Genomic DNA, 13,866 nt, shown 5'->3' with positions numbered 1-13,866 from the left:
AGATAATTAACATGTCTGTCACTTATGAAATCACAAAAATAAATTAATTTAAATAAAAAATCTAAAATTAAATTCAAAAAAGTTAATTATGACATCTCTATTTTTTAAAAAAGGAATTATAGATATATGTCTTGTTTATTTATTTATTATTATTATTAATAAGACAACATTATTTCACTTGATTATTCAATGAAATGGAGGGTAGTATCGTCCTAATAAAAAAATTGGTATTTTTGATTAATGCAATGCAAGAGGGTAGTATCGTCTTAATAAAAAAATTAGTGCGCATCCACTCTATTGTTCTTCACCCACGGGGTTTTATAGTTGATAAACCGGACCCGCAAGTAACGGCAAGAAAGAACCGCGGGCAAAAGAACAAAAACATAACGGACTTTTTTGTAATTTTACCGTTCATCACGGACAAACAAGAAAAGACCGATATCGACCGTCCGATCATGACTCAGACATGACAGCGACCGTTGATGCTCAATCGGACCATGCCACAATGGCAAAAACTAAGTCACAATGATCCAAAACGGCGTCGTATCGTGCATCGAGATTAGTTTTCTTGTACAAATGGAAATGAAAAGGGTCAGTCCTCTGCGACTGCAGCAGGTTTCTTCTTCCATCTTCGTCGTCCTCCTCTGTCTCTGTTTCATTTCAGTTTCTTCTAATTTCTTTCCTTTTTGTTCTTTATTTCACTGATTCTTGCTCGTAATCTTGCTTTTTGTGCATGGATGATATTGATCATGATATAGACGCATAGCTTATCTTCTTCAGAAGTGAAAAAAGTCAGAGAAAGGGGCTATCGGCTTTCTTTATTACTGCTACTACTTTTATAGGAGTTGCGAAGGAAAGTGGATTTTCAGATAGGACAATCAAGTTCTGGATACTGATAATCGAAACACCTGTTTGTGCTAAGGGGATGATTTGAAAGATCAATCGGTTGGTTGAGTATTATTGTCGAGATGACGTGACTTATTATTCGGTGTTCTTTTAATTCTCACGAAATTTCGCGGTTGTATTGCTTTGATTTCGTCTTGAGTAGTTTATGTTGTTTATCAATCGGAGATTTGTAGCGGAAGTCAAATATGTTTTTCTGGACGTTGAGATCGTGTTTGACTTGTTCTGGTTGAGCTGCCAGAACGAATTTTCTTTGTTTGGCGAGGTTTCGTAACGGAGGAGTTTTGTTGTTTGGAGGTTAGGCTGGACATGCGAGAAATGAGATTGGAATATTTATTGAAAAGCAAACTGAATACGGAAGGTTGTTTTCCTTGTTGTTAGTTTGTTTGCTTCTGGAAGCACGAATTTCTTGGCTGTTGATTGATTTGAACTGTGGAATCAATTCGTTAAGAAATGCAGGAGCCGAGTATAGATACCGATAAGCTAAGTTATGAAATCTTCTCAATTCTTGAGAGCAATTTCCTCTTTGGCTACGATGATCAGAAGCTATGGATTCCTAAGCAGATATCTCCCGCTGTTGATGGCAAACCAATATCCGATACTGCAACTCAAGAACACGCTCGACTAGAAGAAAGCTGTGGCGCTTCGTCGATAAGAAACCAGAGAGGCAAGGTTTGCATTCTGAGCATCGATGGCGGAGGTATGGGAGGGATTCTCTCAGGTAAGGCTCTGGCTTACCTCGAACAAGCGCTCAAAACAAAATCGGGAAATCCTGACGCCAGAATCGCCGATTATTTCGATGTTGCTGCGGGAGCTGGTGTAGGAGGCATTTTCACTGCGATGCTTTTCGCAACGAAAGACCATAGTCGGCCGATGTATAAAGCAGAGGACACTTGGCGGTTCTTGGCCGATCAAGGCCAGCGGTTCTACCGTTCGAATTCCAGTTCCGGTGGAGGATTGTTTGGGCGGTTGCTCAAAATCAATCGTACAAATTCCACCAGTTTAGCCACTGCCGCTCTAGAAAAAGCGATGAAAGAGGCTTTCACCGATAAGGAACGGAGTTTAACCCTAAAAGATACTCTGAAACCAGTTCTGGTACCTTGCTACGACCTGTCAACAACAGCGCCATTTTTGTTCTCGCGAGCCGATGCCCTAGTAAAGGATAGCTTCAACTTCCGGCTCTGGGAGGTTTGCAGAGCAACATCGGCCGAACCGGCAATATTTGAACCGGTAACATTGAGGTCTATCGACAACCAAACCAATTGCCTGGCCATCGACGGCGGTTTGACAATGAGCAATCCGACGGCGGCCGCGATCACGCACGTACTGCACAACAAACAAGAATTTCCATTCGTGCGAGGAGTCGAAGACCTTCTGGTTCTATCCTTAGGAACCGGCCAGCCATTTGAGGCCCGCCGCGATTACCGTCAGGTCAAAAGATGGAAGGAGAAGGAGTGGATTCGGCCCATGAATCGAATCTCCGGTGAGGCCTCGGCCGACATGGTGGACCAGGCCGTCGCCACGGCCTTCGGTCAGTCCAAGAGCTCTAATTACGTGAGGATTCAGGTACATCAATCTGACACGTGCACACAACTGCACATTATTCCTATTTCCAAGAACTTTCTTTTCTTTATTCGTCATGCTTCTCATTTTTAAATGAAAACATTCTTTTAAAATAATAATTTCAACGACAGATGCATAAATTTTAACCATAAAGTCTAAATTGGATTTCCTTTTATTAGCATAAAAAGAACTCATTTTTATAATTCAATAATTAAATATTGTGGTTCCATTAAAGTAGTGATGGTGGGTTTGTTAGTCATTAGACAATTAAAACACTACGGCAGATGTGTATAGGTTATGTCAAATAAAATGTTTGAACTAATTAGTTGAGTTCTAATTGGTTGGTGGTACTTAAAAAAATTTCAGAATATATAATTCAACCCAACCATGTATTGGATAATAGACTTGTTGATTATCATGTCTTGTGAATATTTCTAGTAAAAATCCATTTGATATTAACTATATAAAATCTTTAAACAAATTAAGCTTATAAACATTTTTTTTAACGTTAATGTGATATTTTAAATTCTAGCCTTTTTTTTTAATTCTATTTTTAAAATTTAACTACAAATTCAATTGTGTAAGCAAAAATGGTGGGAATTTTTTTAAAAAGAAACAATTATCAAAAAAATTAGGTGAGAGTTTGGGGGGGAAAAAATTTAGCTGTTTATTGGGTCGAGTTGGCCCTCCTGCAAGCGAAAAGGTCACGGGAACCTGTGTCGTTTTGCTACCCATAGTGATTATTATACTTGCGGCATTTTCTGTTTTGGCTTTCATTCTAAATAATCAGCCCCCACTTTAAGGCAAAACTGATAGATAATCCATCTAAGTTTTCTTTAGAGGAGTTTGCTTCCACTAGAATAGTAATGTGAAACAAGTCCATTCCCCAACCAGGCTTTGTAGCTAACCTTCTAATAATCTTTTTGCAAATTTCCCCAAAAGAAGGAAATATAGTTGTTCGTGCGGGTAGGGGTCTAGATACTGGGGGGGAAAGGAGCATGGATTTGGTAAAAAGCTGACCACAAGTATGTTTAGTGTCCATCGGTGCATAATACAAAACGATACTTAGCTCTTTGCTTTGTTACTATCGCGGGGTTCATGTATGGATGGTACCAGGAAATGGACCTTAAAGCCTATGTAAGTAAATATATGATGGGTGATTGTGCTTCCTTCTCCGTAATTGCGGAGGTTTTCTGGTCTTGTAATATGGTGCATTTTTCTGCTGTAATTGGAGAATATTCTCTTAATCTTCCTCTTGCACATTTATTCTGGAGTTCTAACAATGGGGTCATTTTGATCGAGGATATATGTCTTAACCAATGAGAACAATTTCATTTTCAAACAACATACTTCATTACAAGTAGCGTTGTTTGTAGCTCTTAACTCAAAATAGTAAGAGGGGAATGAACTTCATAATCTACTAATTGAAATTCTCCCAGAAATATTGAGTGAAATGACAGAACTACTAATGTACATGATACTCAAATCCAGTCATTATTGGTATTTCAGGCACTTGGATCAAGCTTAGGCCAGGGTGAACCTAGCTCTACTGATTCCAATGCTGGTAATGTAAAGATGCTGGTTGAATTGGCAGATGAGGTCCTTAAGCAGAAGAATGTTGAATCTGTTCTCTTTGGAGGAAAGCGATTTGCAGAGCAAACCAACTCCGAGAAGCTCGACTGGTTTGCTGGAGAATTAGTGCTTGAACATCAGAGGCGGGGCTGCAGAATTGCTCCCACTGTGGCTTTCAAGCAAGCTACCACCCAGGAAAGTGTCAAGGAGCGCTCATAATGAAGAAAAGTAAGCTCACTCTTTCTTCTGCTTTTTTTCATAATTTGTCACTTTATTTTCATCTTGTTTGCTGAATCCTTCTTATAGTCGCTTATATTACGTATGAAAGAAAAAAACCAAACAAATTGTAAGACTAGAAATCTAGACCACCACTCCCAAATTTTAGTTAATGTAGCACGGTGATCTGATAACTGAAATAAGAATAAAAAGTTAAGTTGATTATCTACCAATTTCTTGCAAAGACTTTCTACAAATGTAGCGTGGTAGATTCAAGCATCTACTCTCTTGATCATGGAAACATGTTTTATACTTGTTGAGCTATTATTAACCATTTCTTGTAAAAGTTGTACTAAAATTTCTGGTAAAAGTTCTACTAGAGGTTAAAAGAAACCAACAATGAGTTGTCAAGGTCAACAAGAAAGTATGGATGGGATTGGAAGAGGGACCAACTGTTGTTGTACGGTTGTAGAACTTGATTGGAATTTTTAGTTTACTATTACATTAGTTTGGTAAATTCCAGATAACCCTAAAAATCTCGAATAAATTGAAATTCAGAAATTCAATATGGAATCAAATCCTATTGACCAAGATATGGAATATGTTAGTATAACTAAAATTAGAGAGATACCTAAACTCTAATAAAAAGTAGTACCTAATATGCTCACAATTGTCAAAGGTATTATTGTAAGAACTGGTGAATGGAAAAGGACGAAATTTTTTTGTCACTTTCTAGCTAACTTCTGAAAAGACAAGGGGTAGAACTGAAGAATCCCCGTGTCAATAATTTTTTTAAAAAGATGCATAAAGTGTGAGCTGCATTGTCTTTTAAAAAAAGTGGGTTTTTTCTATGTCATATGAATTATTATAATTTCTGTGCACTAATTCCTACTACTATGGACTTATTAGGATTAAGGATCCATATTTCTTTAGCTGGTTACAATTATAATTATAATTCTCAAGCTAAGTCTTATCAGGAAAGCAACTAAAATAACTTCAAAAGGTTATATCTTAATTCCATTAAGAAAAGAAAAAGAAAAATTGTGCCAAGAGTAAGAGGACAGCTTTATAATACTGTTCTGAAACAGCATCAGGTAACTTCCATTTCCTGAATTGACATGGTTATGTTGACCCATTTGATTTGAGAAACCTTTTGTTTGTTTTCTTGCGCCGTGTTATAACACAAATTCTTAAGGAAACGTTTAAATTTTTAGTCAAATTTCAACAAAAGCATGAGAACTATGTTGAGGATTATTGGGAGTGAGTCCCACATTGGTTAATTTAGTGGAAGATCGTGGGTTTATAAGTGAGGAATACTATCTCCATTGATATGAGGCCTTTTGGGGAAGCCCAAAGCATGGACAATATCTTAACATTGTGTGGAGTCGTGATTTCTAACCAAAGTTAGTATTTGACCACAATTTTTGTTATTTACAGGAACATGTTTTCGAAATAGGATGTAAAAGGGGAGAAGGGGAGGAGGCCATTAAGGAACTGAAAAGGACAAAAGACATATACAGTATAAAAGATTGGTAATCTGTGTGGGATACTCCTGCCCAACAGAGGACAGACAATCTTTTCTTCTACACCCAAGTACATTGGCAAGAAAAAGGGATTCAAACACAAAGGGAGCAAATTTGAATTCCTCTCCTTCATTTTCAGGTATCAAACAAAAAAGAAAAAAAAATGCATGAAATTTCATCTGCTTTCAAATTGAAGAATTCAGTGTGGTAAAACTTAAGAACCTCAACACATTGTTTATAAGACTACCTTTCGTCTGATTCTATTTCTAAAGATAACAAAGCCTTTGATTGAAGGTCATACCCACCATGCTCAACCCATATCCTCATTAGAAAAGGCCTACTTAAAGGAATCCCATCAATATGATACTCTTGAACCCACTTTTTGTTTTTTAGGAAAATTTTAAAAACTCTCCTTTAATCAACGATCTAACAAGTTTTGTTGCTTTATTTTTTATGATATTATAATTGTGAGTCGCCAAAGATGGCTTTGGTTAATATTCTATAAGGAATCTACTTTTGAGATATCTGGTGACTGACAAGAAGTGCTTATCCTCAATGTCCTTACCTTATATTCCCTTATTATTTATCAATTTAGATTGTCATTGTGGAATTGTGTTAATTGTGTTTGGTAATAGGGGCTGTTTTAGGAGGGCCCCAAAGGGCAAAACAACTAGGAAATTCAACCCATGTCTAGATAATGATGGAAATTATGACAGGTAAAGCATCCACTCCTCCAATTAGATCACTCGTGAGGCTTTTTTGAGCTGAGGATAACGTTCATAAGCTTCACCAAATTTTATAAAAGAATATCTGCCCAATTGTGGTTGGCTAAGCCCTTGATGATGGAAATTGACTATGGGTATGTTTGGTATTAACATTTTTTATTTTAATTAAAAGTGTTGAAAAGAATATTTTCAAAAAAGCAGGTCAATCTCACCTAATAATTATTAATTTTAGCGCACAAAAAAAATGGGCCATTTCAGGATATTTTATTTTAATTTAATATTTTCACCTATCTAAAGTTTTGACAACTAATCACATTGAGTAATTAAGACTTTTGATAAAAATAAATAAATGAATAATAAAGACAGAATAAAGACGAGAATATTTAAGGTTATAGAAAGTTTTTGTATTTTTTGTATTTTTTGTATTATGCTTCGAATAATAGTTCTTTCAACCACGACAACTTTTGTAGTTCAACCACAAAATTTAAACAATGCAAAATTTTGACATTTTAGCAAAGATTATATAGTTTAATTATTTACGCTATCATTTTAACAGGCTTTTGACGGTACAACTGAGGCATGGAGCAGTTAGAAGGGGATGAAACAATATCACAATTCAAATTATGTATTCCCTCTATTACAAAACTTTGACGTCTCGTGAATTTCAAGGGCAAGCATATAACAAATCTACCATATTAACTTGCTTTTGGGAGAACAACAAAAAATTGAGCACAAGTGTACAGAAAGAAGTTGAAGACTAAGATCAAAGCTTATAGGATGTTTGTGTAAAAATAGCTTTTGTGTTCAAGCGGTCGATTTCGAAGCCTCGGATCTCGGTTTAATAGGTGATTGCAGATCTGAGTTGATTGGGAACAGATTGCATTGTCCATGTTGAGCCATCAACTGGTCCACAAGCACTAGAGTTACCATAGCTTCAACCATTGGTACAGCTGCATAGCCATTAAACCAGATAAATTCAATTGTTTTATAGCCAGAATTCTCCATTTCTATAGGTATATATTCATGGTAATATGTTTTCCAGTGATATTTTAGGAACCAGAGGTAAAATAGTTAAGCCCCAATCCACCACTAGTACATATTGTTCTCTTTGGATTTTTCCTTTCGGCTTCCCTCAAGGCTTATAAACGCGTATGCTAGAAAGAGGTTTCCAGACTCTTATAAAAAAATGTTTCGTTTTCCTCCCGATATGCGATCTCACAATCCACCCCACTTCGGAGCCCAACGTCCTCACTGACACTCGTTCCCCTCTCCAATTGATGTGGGATTCTCACAATCCACCCACCTCCGGAGCCCAACATCCTTGCTGACACTCGTTCCTCTCTCTAATCGATGTGGGATCTCACAATCCACACCCCTTTGGGGTCCTCGTTGGCACACCGCCCAATGTTTAGCTCTAATACCATTTGTAACAGCCCAAGCCCATAACTAAAAAATATTGTCCTCTTTGGACTTTCCCTTTCCGGCTTCCCTCAAGCTTTTTAAAACATGTATGCTAAGGAGAGGTTTCTACACTCTAATAAAAAATGTTTCGTTCTACTCCCCAACCAATGTGAGATCTCACAAAATCTTTACATCTTTTAACATACAAATACAAGAGATTACTAAAACAGACATCAGCAGTCAAATATAATATTAAGATCGTGGAGACTGCAAAATCTCAGGTTCATTTCTTTCATATCTTTAAAGAATAGCCACTTTTGCAAAAGAGGGCAAATAGATATTTAAAAATCATTGAAGTACCTCTTGGGACGACGCAGGGGTCATGACGACCACGGGCAATCAGCTCAACCTCTTCCTTCTCTCTGGTCACTGTATTCTGCTTTTTCTGCATAAAGCAATGGAAGGAGATTGAAACACCAAAAAAATAGATAGGAACAAGGTAAACTGAAACAATGTAGGCTGCAAGGTCATGATAGAGAAGTGCATCTTACCCCAATGGTAGCTGTTGGCTTGAAAGCTACCCTCATGCTTATGATTTCGCCGTTAGATATACCTCCCTGAACGTCGATACAAGTCTTCAGTATCGAACAAAATCACAAAAAGAAAAACGTACCATGTTCATTGATCAAATCTTAATCACTTCATATGGGCAAAACTAAATACCTGTATTCCACCAGATCGGTTGGTAACTGTTCTAATTCTTCCATTTTCATCTATATAGAATGGATCATTATGTTCGCTGCCAGTTAAAAAGGTGCCTGCAAAGATTTATAGTTATTGAGTAAAAAGGAAGAACAGAACTACAGCAACTGCACAGCGTGAACTAATTCTATAACCAATAGCTTAAATACAATACTATAATGGCTCCAACGAGCTCGAGTAGATATCAACCTGCAAACCCACTGCCGATCTCAAAGCCCTTTGATGCGGGTAAGGACAGTAGAGATTTAGCAAACTCAGCTTCAAGTTTGTCAAACACTGGTGAGCCAAGCCCCTGAAAGTGAGGTTTCTAGACATTCAGTATGATATTCGCATGCCTACCGTGTCGTCGGAAAAGAGAGAGAGAGAGAGAGAGAGAGAGGTAGGCGTACAGGTGGACAGTTCTTCACAACGCACGTGACAACACCACCAACCGATTCTCCCTTCACACGGACAGCATCAATGGCAGCAATCATTTTCTCAGCATATTCAGGATCTGGGCACCTGACTATGTTGCTGTCGATCTGTAGTCCATAGAAATAACTTGGTTCATACTTATAAATCATAGGCGATGTACAAGCATATTAACTCTCTGCATATCTAGCTTACCTGCTCCATTGACAAAGTTTCATGATCAACCACGCCCTCTGGCAAGACAACCTTGTAGACTTGAGATACATAAGCATGTACCTAAAGACATGACAATAACAAATCGGGCATTCAGGAGATAAGCCACAGCTAGATTGACAAATAGAAAGCCCAATCAAACTATGGATACACATTGTGATATAGATATTGTGGATAATAACTCAGCACGAAACGAATGACAATAATGAAAAGGAACATAGATTTCACTCCTAAGTTGAAGTATGGACACACCTCAGTTCCTGCTAGACGCTTCAGAATCATCTTACCGAGAGCTCCAGCGGCAACCCTTCCAATGGTTTCCCTGGCTGAAGATCTACCACCACCCTACAAAAGAAACATGAAGGGCATATATAATATTACTAAACATAATACCAGTATCAAAAAACTGTTGTTGTACAAAACAAAAGGAATTACCTCAACAGCTCGAATGCCATATTTCATGTCGTAAGTGGCATCAGCATGTGAAGGCCTATACGCTATTGACATTTCACTATAATCCTGATTCAAATGACAAAGCTATTAGATCTACAATACTAACATAATCAGGAATAAAGCAAACATATGGCTAGGTTCTTCATGAACAATTACATGCAGAGATTATGCTAAATATAAATGAGAACCATGAATATAAAAATTCCACACACTATATTCATCATAAAACCATCATGTGCACTACACTTTACACTTGCATTGTGAGACTCTCAAACCAAAAGAACAAAAAATGTCACGCCTCAAACTTTTACAATGTGCAGGACGTTGGGCCCTAAAGAGGGTGGATTGGGGTGTCCCACATCGATTGGAGAACGGAATGAGCGCCAGCGAGGACGCTGAGTCTCGAAGGGGAGTGGATTGTGGGATCCCAAATTGGTTGGGGAGGAGAACAAAGCATTCTTTATAAGGGTGTAGAAATCTCTCCCTAGCAGACACATTTTAAAAACCTTGAGGGGAATCCCAAAGAGGACAATATCTGCTAGCAGTGGGGGCTTGGGTTGTCACAAAAAAATGAAGGAAGACTGAACATTTGTTGTTTTTACCATAAAAGATCAAATCTTCTAATGCACTAAATCATTGACAATGTGGGTGAAAAGAATGCACGGGCTGCAGATTCAGTTTCAACCCACATGCGTTTATTTTGAATATGATCATTAGGATTATCGGTACGTGGATCGGTATGGTCAATCAAGAAAAATAAAAGAGAAAAGAAACTTTCTTATTTAAAAATGTTATCAAAACAAACTAAGCAACTTACATGTCCTCTCTGATCGGTATTTGGTACAAAGATATGAATTGGTGTTCCAGTAGTTAGTCCTGGAATTGAAAAATCATTAATAATTCATTCAAAAAGGAATATTGAGAGACTTAGAGGGTAGAAAATTCTCAGGAAAGCTATACCATTAGTGACTCCTGAAAGTATCCGACATGTATCAGTCTCCTTTCTTGGAGTGGTAATTCTACTCTGACCTGGTCTCCTGGATATTTACAGATAATCTACAAGTTAATGCTGATAAAAAGAAACTCTTAACTACATGAATTCATTGCATCCATTGACGAATGTTCGAGACAAAAATATCACGAGGTTCCTCGCAAATACCTTCTGTCAAGTTCCACTTGCAAATCAGCTTCCGAAATCGGCAAGCGTGGAGGACATCCATCAATCACACACCCAACTCCTCCTCCATGAGATTCTCCATAGGTTGTAACACGAAAGTAATTTCCAAATGTACTTCCAGCAGCCTTTATCTCTGTGATTAACCCAACAAAATGTAAGAATTCCAGGCTGCAAGTCATTTCCTGAAGTTACAAAACCACATTTCCAAAATCCCCCCAATTCAAATCTCTTCAACTACCCCGATCATAACATTCTTAAAAACTATTATATATCATATGCACCAAAAAAATAACTTCAACACAGCTCCCAGATGAGCTTAATTCAAGCCCGAGATATAAGTATAACCAGATGAACAAAAGCAACTCGGTTAAACCTAAATCAAGCAATCAAATCGTTCATTCAACAATTTCCGACAGTTTTCTTCTCTATACAGTAACAACTACAATCAATTAGCAAACAAAATCCCCCTATCCATCCAAACATTCAACATACTGAAGAAAAACAGAAAAAGATAAAGCAAACTTACGGAGCTTCTTCGCATTTCGCGTCCCGACTGAGATTTTAACAGCCGAAAAGGAGAGCTTCGAGAGATCTGAAGAACGAGAGCCGAATCCAGAGAAGCCATCGGTTCTGGAAGAACCAAGAAATGTTTTAGACGAGAGAGAGGCGGCCATGGAAGAAGAGGAGGAAGGGTTGACAAGAAGGTGAAGATTGGGATTTGAAATGAAGCAATTCTGTGAGCAATTTGTTAAGATATAGAAAAATAAATCAGTACCAACCCACCACTCCTTACCTACCCCACAATTTCCCACTGCTCTCTCTCTCTGCTTCTGTGTTTGGTGAGCCTTGTGGCGGGCGGTTGAAGAAGGCGGGCTCTGAATTTGGTTGGTGGCCTTTTGGTGGCATTCGACAAGTTTGACCGTTGAAACGACATGTCGTTTCTCTTGCCGTTCTAGATTGGGCTTTGAACGTAATGCCTTTTTAGGCCCAAGGTTCTTAAATGGGCTGAGTTGAATTATCTCTTCAGTCCTATGGGTTGGGCCCTGAAAACTCTGTCAAATTGGGCTTCTTATAAGATGGCCTAATGGGCCTCAAATGTGCTATATAGAGAGAGAAAATTTCAATTAACGTAAATATACACAATTAAATCAATTTAAATTTATTAATATTAAAGTTATTTGTAACTTTTGAAAATTATTTCTTCCAAGCAAGCAATTTTGTTGTCAAATCATACACGTCATCAAATGTTACAATAAAATTTATTTTATACATAATTAATTAAAAATAATAATGCTACTACTATTCTATATGCCCATCATTATCGTGGAATTAATATTTAACTAAAAAGATAAAATAAATAATGGAATATGTTTTCCATTATTTTAATTCATTCTACCTATTAATTTTCATTAAATAAGATGCATAAATAAACCGATATCTCTTATAGTTAATAAATATTTTAAAAAAATGATAATTATTAATTGGTTTTGTTTAGCGTAATCTTGTGTTGAGTGACCTCTTAAAAAAAAAAATCTATTAAACATGTGAATGAGGACAGAACATGTTGAAATAACTCATGTTTGTCTGTGGGGGTAGTCTTAACTCTTAGAAAGACTTTGAGACAAGACAAGTCCATGTTAGATGAGCACGACTCTCCACAATGGTATGATATTGTTCATTTTGAGCAGGAGGCATGAGTATAGAGACAGACACCAAGCAGTGTAAGGATGCTCAGCTACAAGGAATCACAACGGTCCACAATGGAGACAAAACATTTATAATATTGTTCATTTTGAGCATAAACGCTTATGGGTTTGCTTTGTGCTTCCCCAAAAGGCCTCATATTATATCAATGGAGATAGTATTCCTCACTTATAAAATCACGACCTTCCACTAAATTAATCCTCCAAAGAATTATATATATATTATTATTATTATTATTATTTATACAGAAGATTTGATGAAATTTAGGGTTAAAGGAAAAATGATAGAGAGAGAGAGGCATGCGAGAAATTATGAAAATTATGATTGATGTGAAAAAAAAGGGAAAGAAAGACGTGTGCCAAATAATGTCGGGTTTTTTTAAGTTAAATGTTGTCTCAAATAATGTCGCATGCGGTGTAGATGCAGCTTTTATTTCTCTCTCCCTTTTTGGATTTTTTTATATAATTATTTTTCTTCAATTTTTACCTCTCCCAATTTATTTTTAATTTTACCATTCCTGTTAATATTTGACTCACAATGTCAAACTTGTAAATTCACTTGTCTTGGTCATAATTAGCATGATGTTATAGAAAATGTTGTGAGAGATTATTCAACGTGGCTACTTAGGCTTCACATAAATGTTCTCCACCGAAAATCTCGAACTGTAACTCTATGTACACATTATCCTCTTCGAGGATTTTACACATAAGTATTAGGTCTCACATCAGTCGGAGAGGAGAACGAAATATTTCTTATAATGATGTACGGTGATATGTAACAAGTCAAAGTCATTCTCTCTACTCCCTCCTTCATTTCCCAATTTAAACGGGAATTTTTCATCCTGCATAAAGCTTCAGTCCGGCAAGTTAAATGGACATCTTTAACGGAAATCACTTTGACTTGATATATATATATATATATATATATATATTTATAAGTAATGAATATAGAGGGTTTAAAAGGTGATGAAATTATATAATGCATATGATTGATGTGAAAAAAAGAAGATTGACATGAGTCAAATTATGTCGCATGCAGCTTTAATTTTGGGTTCAAAATAAAAGAGGAAATCATTTCATTTCATTTTCATTTTCATTTTAATTTCAAGTCCTTTTTTGAGGGAGGAGATTTGAAAGCTATACATTTGGATTTATGCCATGTGAATGATTGGAACAAACCCATCCACAATATCAATTCAAGTTTTTTTTTTTTTTTTTTTTTTTTTTTTTTTTTTTTTTTTTTT

General features: G+C 36.7%; 2 protein-coding genes across 3 annotated transcripts; one reads left to right on the top strand and one right to left on the bottom strand.

Annotated features, from left to right (window-relative positions):
* Positions 1-530: 530 nt before the first annotated feature.
* LOC111487239 (patatin-like protein 6) lies at positions 531-6,319 on the top strand. 2 transcript variants are annotated; one of them, XM_023134583.1, is made up of 4 exons: positions 533-615; positions 759-2,469; positions 3,976-4,266; positions 5,692-6,319. In XM_023134583.1, exons 2-3 carry the CDS (start codon positions 1,357-1,359, stop codon positions 4,255-4,257), a joined length of 1,395 nt encoding a protein of 464 aa, XP_022990351.1. In that variant the 5' UTR covers positions 533-615; positions 759-1,356; the 3' UTR covers positions 4,258-4,266; positions 5,692-6,319. The 2 variants fall into 2 exon arrangements, with proteins under 2 accessions (XP_022990349.1, XP_022990351.1); XM_023134581.1 differs by having other exon boundaries at positions 531-2,469.
* A 779-nt stretch (positions 6,320-7,098) lies between these two features.
* LOC111487241 (chorismate synthase, chloroplastic-like) lies at positions 7,099-11,772 on the bottom strand. Its single transcript, XM_023134587.1, has 13 exons — positions 11,446-11,772; positions 10,902-11,052; positions 10,703-10,779; positions 10,560-10,618; positions 9,725-9,808; positions 9,542-9,634; positions 9,272-9,352; positions 9,055-9,186; positions 8,855-8,957; positions 8,627-8,721; positions 8,455-8,520; positions 8,264-8,348; positions 7,099-7,452 (listed from the first exon to the last, which is right to left on the bottom strand). Exons 1-13 carry the CDS (start codon positions 11,591-11,593, stop codon positions 7,307-7,309), a joined length of 1,320 nt encoding a protein of 439 aa, XP_022990355.1. The 5' UTR covers positions 11,594-11,772; the 3' UTR covers positions 7,099-7,306.
* Positions 11,773-13,866: the final 2,094 nt, after the last annotated feature.

This window comes from Cucurbita maxima, unplaced genomic scaffold, assembly GCF_002738345.1.
Source record: "Cucurbita maxima cultivar Rimu unplaced genomic scaffold, Cmax_1.0 Cma_Scf00012, whole genome shotgun sequence".
Classification (NCBI taxonomy): domain Eukaryota; kingdom Viridiplantae; phylum Streptophyta; class Magnoliopsida; order Cucurbitales; family Cucurbitaceae; genus Cucurbita; species Cucurbita maxima.
The sequence above is the reverse complement of the archived record's forward strand: the minus strand, read 5'-3'. Positions and strand labels throughout refer to the sequence as shown.